We start from the raw sequence: 12,667 nt of genomic DNA on the forward strand, positions 1-12,667 counted from the left end.
ATATTCTTGATCTTTTGTTATTCCAAATGAAATTTGTTATAGTTTTTTCTAATTCAGTAAAGAAGTTTTTTGGTAGCTTGATAGGTATGGCGCTAAATAGGTAAATTAATTTGGGTAGAATTGTCATTTTTATTATGTTAGCTAGACCTACCCATGAGCAATTAATGGCTTTCCAATTGTTTAGATCCAGTTTTATTTGCTTGGAAAGTGTTTTGTAGTTGTTTTCATATAATTGCTGTGTTTGTTTTGGTAGGTAGATTCCTAAGTATTTTATATTGTCTAGGGTGATTTTAAATGGTGTTTCTCTTTCTACTTCTTGCTCCTCTAGTGTGTTGGAAATGTATAGAAATGCTGAAGATTTATGTGCATTTATTTTGTACCCTGCAACTTTGCTAAAGTTGTTGATTATTTCTACAAGCTTCTTAGTTGATTCTCTAGGATTTTTTTTTTAAACCCTTAATCTCAGTGTATTGTCTCATAGGTGGAAGAGTGGTAAGGGTGGGCAGTGGGGGTCAAGTGACTTGCCCAGGGTCACACAGCTGGGAAGTGGCTGAGGCCGGATTTGAACCTAGGACCTCCTGTCTCTAGGCCTGACTCTCACTCCACTGAGCTACCCAGCTGCCCCGATTCTCTAGGATTTTTTAAGTATACCATCATATCATCTGCAAAGAGTGATAACTTAGTCTCCTCCTTGCCTATTTTGATACCTTCAATTTCTTTTTCTTCTCTAATTGCAACTGCTAGTGTTTCTAGTACTATGTTGAATAATAGAGGTGATAAAGGGCATCCTTGTTTTACTCCTGATCTTATTGGGAAGGCTTCTAATTTAACCCCATTGCATATGATGTTTGTTGATGGTTTTAGGTATATACTATTTATTATTTTTAGGAAAGGTCCTTCTATTCCTATACTTTTCAGTGTTTTCAATAGGAATGGATGCTGTATTTTGTCAAAGGCTTTTTTCAGCATCTATTGAGATGATTGTGTGATTGTTGTTTGTTAGACTATTGATATGGTCGATTATGTGGATGGTTTTCCTAATGTTGAACCATCCTTGCATTCCTGGTATAAATCCCACCTGATCATGGTGGATGATCTTCTTAATTACTTGCTGGAGTCTCTTTGCTAGTATTCTATTTAAGATTTTTGCATCTATGTTCATTAGGGAGATTGGTCTGTAGTTTTCTTTCTCGTTTTTTGATCTCCCTGGCTTTGGAATCAGTACCATATTTTGTCATAAAAGGATTTTGGTAGGACTCCTTCTTTGCTTATCATATCAAATAATTTGTATAGTATTGGGATTAGTTGCTCTTTAAATGTCTGATAGAATACACTTGTGAATCCATCAGGCCCTGGCGATTTTTTCTTAGGGAGTTCTTTGATGGCTTGTTCAATTTTTTTTTCTGATATAGGATTATTTAGGTATTCTATTTCTTCTGCTGTTAATCTAGGCAGTTTATATTTTTGTAAATATTCATCCATATCTCCAAAATTGTTATATTTATTGCCATATAATTGGGCAAAATAGTTTTTAATGATTGCCTTAATTTCCTCTTCATTAGAGGTGAGGTTTCCCCTTTCATCTTTGATACTGTCAATTTGGTTTTCTTCTTTTCTTTTTTTTATTAGATTGACTAGTACTTTGTCTATTTTATCTGTTTTTTCAAAGTACCAGCTTCTAGTCTTATTTATTAATTCAATAGTTCTTTTACTTTCGATTTTATTAGTTGATTTTTAGTATTTGTAATTTAGTTTCCATCTGGGGATTTTTAATTTGCTGGCTTTCTAATTTTTTGAGTTGCATGCCCAATTCATTAACCTCTGCCCTCCCTAATTTGTTAATATATGCACTCAAGGATATAAATTTCCCCCTTAGTACTGCCGTGGCCGCATCCCACAGAGTTTGGTAGGATGTCTCATCATTGTCATTCTCTTCAATGAAATTATTGATTGTTTCTATGATTCCTTCTTTGACAAATTGGTTTTGGAGAATCATATTATTTAATTTCCAATTAGTTTTTGATTTTCCTGTCCAGGTGCCCTTACTAATTATTATTTTTATTGCATTATGATCTGAGAAGGTTACATTTATTATTTCTGCTTTTTTGCATTTGTTTGCAATGATTCTATGCCCTATAACATGGTCAATCTTTGTGAATGTGCCATGTGCAGCTGAAAAGAAGGGTATTCTTTTTTGTCCCTATTTATTTTCCTCCACATATCAATTAGATCTAATTTTTCTAGGACTTCATTCACCTGTCTTACCTCTTTCTTATTTATTTTTTGGTTTGATTTATCTAGATATGACAGAGGAATATTTAGATCTCCCACTAGTATGGTTTTACTATCTATTTCCTTCTTGAGCTCTGCCAGTTTCTCCTTTAGGAATTTGGGTGCTATGCCACTTGGTGCATACATATTGAGCAGTATTATTTCCTCATTGTTTATACTGCCTTTAATCAGGATGTAATGACCTTCCCTATCTTTTTTAATCATATCTATTTTTACTTTGGCTTTGTCAGAAATCAAAGTAGCCACTCCTGCCTTCTTTTTCTCATTTGACGCCCAAAAGATTTTGCTCAAATCCTGAACTTTAAACTTGTGTATGTCCACCCGCCTCATATGTGTTTCTTGTAGAGAACATATGGTGGGATTTTGGTTTCTAATCCACTCTGCTATTTGCTTCTGTTTTATGAGCGAGTTCATCCCATTCACATTCAGAGTTATAATCATCTGTTGTGCATTTGCTGACATTTTTGAATCCTCCCCTCTTCCTACCCCCTTTTTCCTTATACTTTTTCCTTTTAAATCATTGGTTTATTATTGAGCCTCTATCCCTTATCCCCACAGAGTTTGGTAGGAGGTCTCATCATTGTCATTCTCTTCAATGAAATTGTTGATTGTTTCTATGATTTCTTCTTTGACAAATTGGTTTTGGAGAATCATATTATTTAATTTGCAATTGGTTTTTGATTTTCCTGTCCAGGTGCCCCTTACTAATCATTATTTTTATTGCATTATGATCTGAGAAGGTTACATTTATTATTTCTGCTCTTTTTCATTTGTTTGAAATGATTCTATGCCCTATTACATGGTCAATCTTTGTAAATGTACCATGTGCAGCTGAAAAGAAGGTGTATTCCTTTTTGTCCCTATTTATTTTTCTCCCCATATCCATTCAATCTAATTTTTCTAGGACTTCATTCACCTCTCTTACCTCTTTCTTATTTATTTTTCGGTTTGATTTATCTAGATATGACAGAGGAATATTTAGATCTCCCACTAGTATGGTTTTACTATCTATTTCCTTCTTGAGCTCTGCCAGTTTCTCCTTTATGAATTTGGGTGCTATGCCACTTGGTGCACATATATTGAGCAGTGTTATTTCCTCATTGTTTATACTGCCTTTAATCAGGATGTAATGACCTTCCCTGTCTTTTTTAATCATATCTATTTTTACTTTGGCTTTGTTAGAAATCAAAGTAGCCACTCCTGCCTTCTTTTTCTCATTTGATGCCCAAAAGATTTTGCTCAAGCCAAGGAACCTTAAACTTGGGTATGTCTACCCGCCTCACATGTGTTTCTTGTAGGCAACATATGGTAGGGTTTTGGTTTCTAATCCACTCTGCTATTTGCTTCCACTTTATGAGTGAGTTCATCCCATTCACATTCAAAGTTAAAATTGTCAGTTGTGCATTCACTGACATTTTTGTATCCTCCTCTAGACCCACCCCTTCTTCTTACACTATTTTCTTTTTTTTAAACCAGTGGTTTACTTTGAGCCAGTATCCCTTATCCCCTCCCTTGATTGACTTCCCTTTCTGCCCCCTCCCTTGTTATTCCCCTCTTTTTGTTTTTTAAAGGCCTAATGAATTCCCTCCCTTTCTTCTCCCCTCCCTTTTTTGACCTCCCCACTCCCCTGCTCCCCTTGGTTTATCCCTTCTGACTCTCTCAGTAGGGTTTGATAGAGTTTTATATCCCAATGGATAGTATAGCTACTCTTCCCTCTCTGAGTTGATTACACTGAGAGTAAGGTTTAAAAATCACCTCTTGATGCTCTCTTCCTCTCCTTCTTATTATAGTATTTGTCCCCTCCCCATCCCATGCCCTCTTTTTGTGTAATAGTATATCCTATTTTTCTTAGTCTCTCAAGTTTCTCCTGGTGTCCCCCTCCATTCACCCTCCTCTTTCCCACCCCCCCATATCATCTTAGACCATTCAGCACTCTACCGTCTCCCCATCAATCATTCTTCCGACCGCTATAATAGTGAATACTTAATAGTGAATAGAGTTCACTACAGAGAATTAAACATAGCATTTCTCCACATAGGAATACAGATAATTAGATCTCACTGAGGCCCTTAAAAAGACAAATTTAAAAAATTATGAGTTTTCTTTCTTTCCCCTCTGTTTCTTATTTACCTTTTCATGTTTCTCTCAATTTTTGTGGTTGGATATCAAACTTTCCATTTAGCCCTGGTCTTTTCTGTGCAAATACTTGGAAATCTTCAATTTTGTTGAATGCCCATACTTTCCCCTGGAAATATATAGTCAATTTTGATGGGTATTTGAACTGTGGTTGCGGGCCCAGCTCTCTTGCCTTTCTGAATATCATATTCCAAGCTTTGCGGTCTTTTAGTGTGGAGGCTGCCAAATCATGTGTGATCCTGATTGGTTGCTCCTTGATATTTGAATTGTCTCTTTCTGGCTTTTTGTAAGATTTTTTTCTTTTACTTGGAAGCTCTTGAATTTGGCTATTAAATTCCTGGGTGTTGTCTTATCTGGATCGAGTATTGAGGGTTATCTATGGATCCTTTCAATTTCTATATTGCCCTCTTGTTGTAGAACTTCAGGGCAATTTTGCTGAATAATTTCTTTTAGTATGTAGTCCAAATTTCTATTAATTTCTCCCTTTTCAGGGAGACCAATGATTCTCAAATTGTCTCTTCTAGACCGGTTTTCTTGGTCTGTCACTTTCTCATTGAGATTTCATGTTTCCTTCTATTTTTTCAGTCTTTTGGCTTTGTTTTATTTGTTCTTGTTGCCTTGAGAGATCATTAGCTTCTTATTGTTCAATTTTAGCCTTTAAGGACTGTTTTTTGGCCATAATCTTTTGGTTTTTGGCTATGATCTTTTGGTTTTCCTTTTCATTCTGGTCACTTCTGGTCTTCAATTGACTTGCCTCACTTTCCAATTACGAAATTCTGCCTTTTAAACTGTTATTTTTTTGTCTGATTTCCTTTTGAGCTACTTCCCATTTCTCTCACTAAATCTTTTCCAACTTTCTCGTCATCTCAATTTTGAACATTTCAAGAGCTTGTGACCAGTTTTCATTATCTTGGGAGGGTTCAGATGTGATTGCTTGTTTTTTCTCCTCTTCTGATTGCTAGGTAGTCTGGATTTTCTCTGTGTAAAAGTTGTCGAGTGTTAAAGATTTCATCTTATTATTGTTAATCTTTCTCTCTCTCTTCTGGACTTCCTGATTCTGGGTAGCCATCGTTAGCCCAGCAGCTTCTCAGCTTTATCCTCGCGCTCAGGGTCTGTCTGTGGTCTTTTGGCTCCTGAGGTCTGAGGTCTGGTTTTTTCCAAGGTCACGCCCCCTGGTGGACCCTCTTGCTTGATCCTCTGCAGGAGGTTCCTTTACAAGTCTCAGGGCGCTCTTCCACAGTCTTATACCCGTCTGCACTGGTTCCCCACTGAGGGTTTCAGAGCCTTCACTCCTGCCTGTGTCCACCTCCGCCCGCGTCTCCACCTGCGCCTGCGCTCCATGTCCTCGCTCAGTGTGCGTTCTTTAGCTTTTTGGAGTCCTAAATCTTGCTGCTCTCAAGAACAGGCCCTGGAGCTGTCAATGACTCAATGGGTGCCCCAAACTTGCTCTATTTCTTTTGACCTGGCTTCGTCACTGCAGGTGGTGTATGTGGGCGTTGGTTGCTCAGCCTGTGATTTAGTGAGAGCTGTTTCACCCCTTTATAGCATGGAAATGCCCCGATTCCACGTACCTTCCATGCTGCACCCTGTTGTGGGGTCCCTCCCTTCAACTGGGTTTGTTTTTATGTCGACTTGAGAAGTCCTGTATTTTTTGGTCAGGAGAGGTCAAGAGCTGCTTTTTACTCTGCCGCCATCTTAACCTGGAACCGCCCAGATTTATTTATTATACTCTAATCCCAAGGTGCTGAATGCCAGAGGGAGCTGATCCATTCCCCCTCTCCACACATGTCTGAGGACATTTCTTACATGACCCACCCCTCTGCTCAGCTGCCCAGTGGAAACACTTCCTCCCTCCCTTCTGGGGTAAGATAGGGGGCTCACATGTGCTTTGAAGGTTGCGGTTTGGGCACTCAGTCTCTAAAAGGTTCACCATTACTGCTCTAATCTGTCTCTTAATTATCAGCCCTACATCACTGTCTGCCTGCCTCCAATTCCACCTGGTTGTCACAGTTGTAACCTAAACCCAGGATGTTAGAAATGCAGTTATCTTCAAGCTCCAAACCCATCCCTTCTTTAAAATTCTATTTCTACTAAATATACCATCATTCCTTTAGACCCTCGGGTTTGAATCCTGGTAATTCTTGACTCTGCCTTCTCCCCACAACACCATCTGTCACTCCCAATTGTTCACAACATATCTCACATCTATCGCTGTATTATCCACAAAACAGTTACCTTAGGTCAGAGGCTCATCATTTCTAGCCTGGATTATTGCAATATCTTCTTAAGTAACTTATTCCTCTCCTTTTCAATCCAGCTTCCACTTTGCTGCCAATATAATCTTCATAAAGTGAAAGTCTTAATTAATCATATAATCTTTATCTGCAGTTGAATCTTGATTTGAAATCCTGTTACCTTTCAGATTAAATACAAAATCTTTAGTTTAACATTTAAAACCTTCCACAATATGGCTCCTAGCTAGCTAGCTTTCCAGATTTATTTAGCATCATTTCCCCCTTTTCATGCTAGAGTTCAACCAGATATGCCTATTAGCTTTTCACAAAGTTATCATTCAATCTCCTATCTGTATATATTTTACATGACTCTCCTTCATGCCAGCTATACTCCATGCCTCCAATTCTTAGAATCCCTTGCTTTCATCAGTGCTTATATCAGTAGTCAGCTCTTCAGCTCTTTTCAGAGATCTTCCAAATTCGAGGAATAGCTAACATAATGATTGATGGTTTCCAGATGCAAAAAAAAAAAAAAAAAAAAAAAAAAAAGATCTTGACAAGCTAAACCTGTTGACAGAATCTAAATTCAAGAATATACTGGTCAAGTCACTTAACCCCAATTGCCTAGAACTTTCTGCTCTTCTGCCTTAGAATCAATACGCAGTATTGATTCCAAGATGGAAGGTAAGGGTCTTCTAAAAAAAAAAACAAAGAATGAATTTAATAGAAGATAAAATTCAAAGGGATAAATGTAAAGTGTTACAATTAGATTCTTAAAATTCAATTTCATAAGCACAGAATGGAGAGGCATGATTAGATATCAGTTTATCTAAAATTATCTGGAGGATTTTAGTTTACTGTCATATTCATAAAAGATAATAGGGGGCAGCTAGGTAGCTCAGTGGATTGAGAGCCAGGCCTAGAGACAGGAGGTCCTAGGTTCAAATCCGGCCTCAGACACTTCCTAGCTGTGTGACCCTGGGCAAGTCACTTGACCCCCATTGCCTACCCTTACCACTCTTCCACCTATAAGTCAATACACAGAAGTTAAGGGTTTAAAAAAATAATAGTTTGCAATAAATGTTTACTCTGTTCCATTTATAAAGAGAAGCTCATTCCCTAAGTGGGACTGATAAAAATGTGTTTCATTGATTTGTAGATATGCAGAAGGAAGCTTTACCAATGGACACTGAAGTCTATGAAAGCCCCTATGCAGATCCAGAAGAAATCAGACCCAAAGAGGTGCGTCTGGACAGAACATTGCTAACTTTGGAAGAAGGAGAGCTTGGCTCTGGTAACTTTGGAACTGTTAAAAGGGGTCGCTATAGAATGAAAAAGTAAGTCACTGTTTTCAATCACGTTCTCAAATATATTTGTTGTTTTTTATACTGTTAATTAAATGCATGTATTATGCATACAGTTATTATCTGCCCCTTAATTTCAAAGGATAACCATATATGGTTAAATCACCATTGGATGTTATATTTTCATGTAACATAATTATATAGTGTTTTTGGAATAGCAGGCTTTGGGTGCAGGATCTCTGTATGCAATGGGAAGTCTTTAGGAGGTGGCTTAGCTAAAATAATAATGTTTGACTTAGATGACTAGTCTACATTTAGACTTAGTTGAACATAAATTTGTTCTAGAGGTAGGTATAAAAGTCCTAAAGTTACTTATCATTTTGCAGTGTTTAAAACTCTATGTTCAGTGCAACATATGAAAGAAAATTGAAAATACTTTATATTGAGATACATAAACCTAATTCAAGTAAAACTGAGTTCAGTTTTTAAATTTATTTAAAAAGTACATGTCTCCTAAAGAGTTAGATATGATAGGAAGTTCACTGTCTCCATAGTAGTCTTTTTTTTTTTTGTTCAATGATTCAAGATTGATTTGAAGCTATCTCCTTTCCTTTGTGTATTCTTGAATCTTAAATGATAGCCTCTGTTCCCTAGGCCATGACCATTTTACTTAACTCTAGGAAATTTCCAAATAAAAGATACAAGAAAGTCAAGAAGCTGATAGGGTGTGTGTGTGTGTGTGTGTGTGTGTGTGTGTGTGTGTGTGTGTGTGTGTATAATAAAATACCTTTACCATCTTTCCAAAACCATTATGTACTTCATCCTTTAGATCCAAGGTTTACAACATTTTCATTCGGGAGATGATCATTGCTCAAAGAACACGCCTTTTTTTCTTATGAGTCAGAGCTAAGAGCCAGATTAGTTATCCCAAATATACTGTAGGCCATATGTGTTTTTAAAGTGTTTTCTTATGATTTATATTTTATCATTTTAAAGAAAAACACAACTTTTCAGTATATTTATTTTACTATTTTTCACTGTAAATAGTTAGTGCTCCGGATATGCTATAAGTTAAGTCAACATTCATGAGTACCTAAACAACATTCATGAATACCTTAACAAAAATGTGTTCTAAGTTATAAAAAAAACTAACTTAAAATTGAACTGCTGAAACACCAACATTCTACAAGTTGAGCCATTCTTATGGCATTAAGTTTTTCTGATTATTTCTTAGTTTGGATTATGTGTTTAAAAGTTAAAATAGCCCTCTATTTCTTTAAAAAATATTATCTATCCTTCCAACTTTTCCCTGGAGTTTTAGCCTCTCTCTTGCTTTTCCCAATAAGTTTGAATCTGTAAACTTTTCTTCTTCGGAGAGATAGTTGAACTGGGAATAGAAGTAGCGAGGAAAGATTTTGATAAACTAATTATTTATTTCAAAGAATAGCTTATTTTCATTCAATAACAGATAGATGGATTATTTTACATAATTATTTGCAATTAGGAAATATGTATCAAGATAATACATAAAATTATATGTATATTATATATATATATACATACATATATATATATATATATCTGTGCTTGAATTTGTTTTGCAGAGGTGAAAAGTTAGTAGCTGTAAAGATACTCAAAAATGAAGCCAATGACCCTGCAATTAAAGATGAATTATTAAGAGAAGCAAATGTCATGCAACAGCTAGATAATCCTTATATTGTCCGAATGATTGGGATATGTGAAGCTGAATCATGGATGTTAGTCATGGAGATGGCTGAACTTGGTCCACTTAATAAATATCTGCAGAAAAACAGGTATGTTTACCCTAACAAATCAGTATTCTGGAGATCCTCCTAGTAACTATAACAGTGCTATGCTTCTTCTAGAGTAGAGATGTCAAACATGCAACCCTTATTGAAGCTCACAACACTCCCAAATGCTATCCCAACCAGATAAATGTGATTGAGAAATTCTTTGTGAAATAAAAATACAAGGGAACATTGTATGTTAACAATATACTAAGTCAACATGTGGCACATTAGGATTTTTATGTATGGTTTAATGGCTTTATTTGTTTTGAGGTTTGACACTATTGCTCCTCTAGAAAAGTTATTAACAGCATATTTTAAACATTTCTAAAATATTTGCCACTGTCCCTTTCTCCTTCATAAAAGGACCTATAAAAATATTAAAGGTAAGGAATGCATAAAGGGATAGTTTCAGTGGCTGTCTCTGAAGGCTCACATTCTGTCTTGTTACCCTCATCAAAACTTCTATTCTGTGACATCTCAGAGATACCAAAGAGTAGGAATTTGATTAAATGATTTTTTTGTCTTCAGTTTTCCTTTTCATTTAGCTTATACTAGCCAAATGAAACTAATTAGTTATATCTTGGCAAGGTATGTTTATTCATTAGGTTATATCCCTTCAAGACAAACATTGAGTGAAGCATTTTGTAAAGCAATGCACAATGTTCTGACTGATTCCAACATTAAATTAGTACCCATGCTTACAATTTCATACCATTCCCTCCCAAATTTTTGTACACTGCATTTACTGTTAAACTGATTTTAATACCAAAAACAACCAATTTCCAAAATAATGTTGATATAGGATGACTTTCATGAGATGAGAAATTTACTATGAAGCATCCTTAACTCTTTCCTTATCCCAAAACACCACCTTCCAATTGTAAACAGTTTAAAGGTAGAAATGATAATATATAGTGATGAAGACTTGTAAAAAGCCAATGCCATTAACAAAGTATAAAAGAACAATCAGAACAGACAAAAATGACTTAACATGTATTTGGAAGAAAAACTATAAAGACCAACAAAAGAAAATACTAGAAATTTTAAAATGAAAAGATCTCTTCATTCCCTTGGATAGTTTTCATTATCCTGTCAATTTGGAAAAACAAAATAATAATCCTTCGTTTTCTTCCCCCCACCATCACTTTGCATATCTGTATCCAACTAGTGCCATGTATCCTAAAACATAAAAAACAATTGGTATTCCTATAGTCCTTCATTTTCTTGACTACCTGAAGGTGATAAGCAATGAGAATAAAAATAGCATTCATTTCATTCACATTACCTTTTAAAGAATACATCATTCCTACCCTCTTGTTTTCCCATGGCATAAATCTGAAAGTTTTATATAAAAACATTTTTTCAAGATTTCCTAAAATGGTGGTTTTGAAAGAACAGATATGATCAATGACTTACACTATATATGGCCAAGTTTTTCCATTGCCACTCTTATGCCTCTCTTGCAAGAAGGATAAGTCTTAGGAGACTTCAAGGGGCAGAGGCAAGATGACTGAATTTAAAAAGGTACTCAGCAGAAGTCTCCATGTATTTCCCTTAAAACTTAAAAATAATGTCTCAAATCAAATCCTGGGGTGGCAGAGCCAATGAAAGGTCAGAGTAAAACATTCTTTCAGCCAATGACAACACAGGAATTTGGAGAGATCTATGACAAGGAGAAGGAGGTCAGTACAAAGACTCACTGATGAAACTGACTCCTAATAAAGCAGAATTGGCCAAATGGAAAAAAGAGGAAAAACTCACTGAAGAAAATAATTTCTTAAAAATTAGGCCAATAGGAAACTAATGATTCCATGAGATAGTTAAATTTAAAAAGTGAAAAGAATGGGGAAAAGAGAAAATAACTCACAGGAAAAACAACTGATCTGAGATCCAGAAGAGAAAATTTAATGATTATTGTAATATTTGAAAATCAAGGTCAACGAAAAAGACTACATACCCTATTTCAAGAAATTATCAAGGAAAATTGTTCCCATATCCAAGAACCAGAGGAAAAAATGAAAATTTAAAGATAACTAATCACAACATGAAAGAGATATCTAAATGAAAATTCCTAGGAATATTATTGCCAAATTCCAGAGCTCCCACAAGTCAAAGAGAAAATACTGTGTAAGTAGCCAGAAAGAAAAATTAAAATAGTGTGGAACCATGGTCAGAATTACACAATATGTAGCACCACATTAAAGAAGTAGAGAACTTGGAATATAATATATTCTAGAGGGCAAAATAACTATTAAGAGTAGCATAAAAATAAAAAGAGTAGCATAAAAATAACTATTAAGAGTAGCATACCAAACAAAACTGAGTATAATTCTACAAGAGAAAAAAATTTATATTTAATGAAATAGAGGATTTCCCCCCTTTATTAAAGTTTATTTAATTTATTATTTTAGGGTATTTTTTCATGGTTACATGATTCCTGTTCTTTCCCTCCCCTTCTCCTATCCTTGTCCTGAAGGCAATGAACTTTTTTTTTACTTCTTTTTACATGTATCACTGATCAAGACCTAGTTCCATATTATTAATATTTGCAATAGAGTGCTCTTTAAAGTCTACATCCCCAATCATATTCCCCTTGAACCATGTGATCAATCATATTTTTTTTTCTGTGTTTCTACTCCCATAGTTCTTTCTCTGGATGTGGATAGTGTTCTTTCTCATAAGTCTCTCAGAATTGTCCTATAGAGAACTCCATTACATTCAGTTGTTCCACAGTGCATCAATCTCTGTGTATGTCTTTAATCTGGTTAGCAAGAGAGATGATTTTATTTTTTTCTCTGTCAAAAAAATTTCTAATAAATTTTCAATATCCACCCAATTGGGGTCAAATGTTTTGAATATATTCTCCAATATTTTTTATGATTACTATTGG

At 35.3% G+C, this 12,667-nt stretch overlaps 1 protein-coding gene across 1 annotated transcript in view; it reads left to right on the forward strand.

Moving 5' to 3' along the window:
* The window catches only part of SYK (spleen associated tyrosine kinase), a 131,967-nt gene that overhangs the window by 73,928 nt on the left and 45,372 nt on the right, over positions 1-12,667 (forward strand). Inside the window, exons 8-9 of the mRNA XM_044680173.1 lie at positions 7,822-7,999; positions 9,571-9,780. Coding sequence (XP_044536108.1) covers positions 7,822-7,999; positions 9,571-9,780 — 388 coding nt within the window. The remainder of the gene's footprint in view (positions 1-7,821; positions 8,000-9,570; positions 9,781-12,667) is intronic.

The sequence above is a fragment of the Gracilinanus agilis genome, chromosome 1 (genome assembly GCF_016433145.1).
Source record: "Gracilinanus agilis isolate LMUSP501 chromosome 1, AgileGrace, whole genome shotgun sequence".
NCBI classification, from domain to species: domain Eukaryota; kingdom Metazoa; phylum Chordata; class Mammalia; order Didelphimorphia; family Didelphidae; genus Gracilinanus; species Gracilinanus agilis.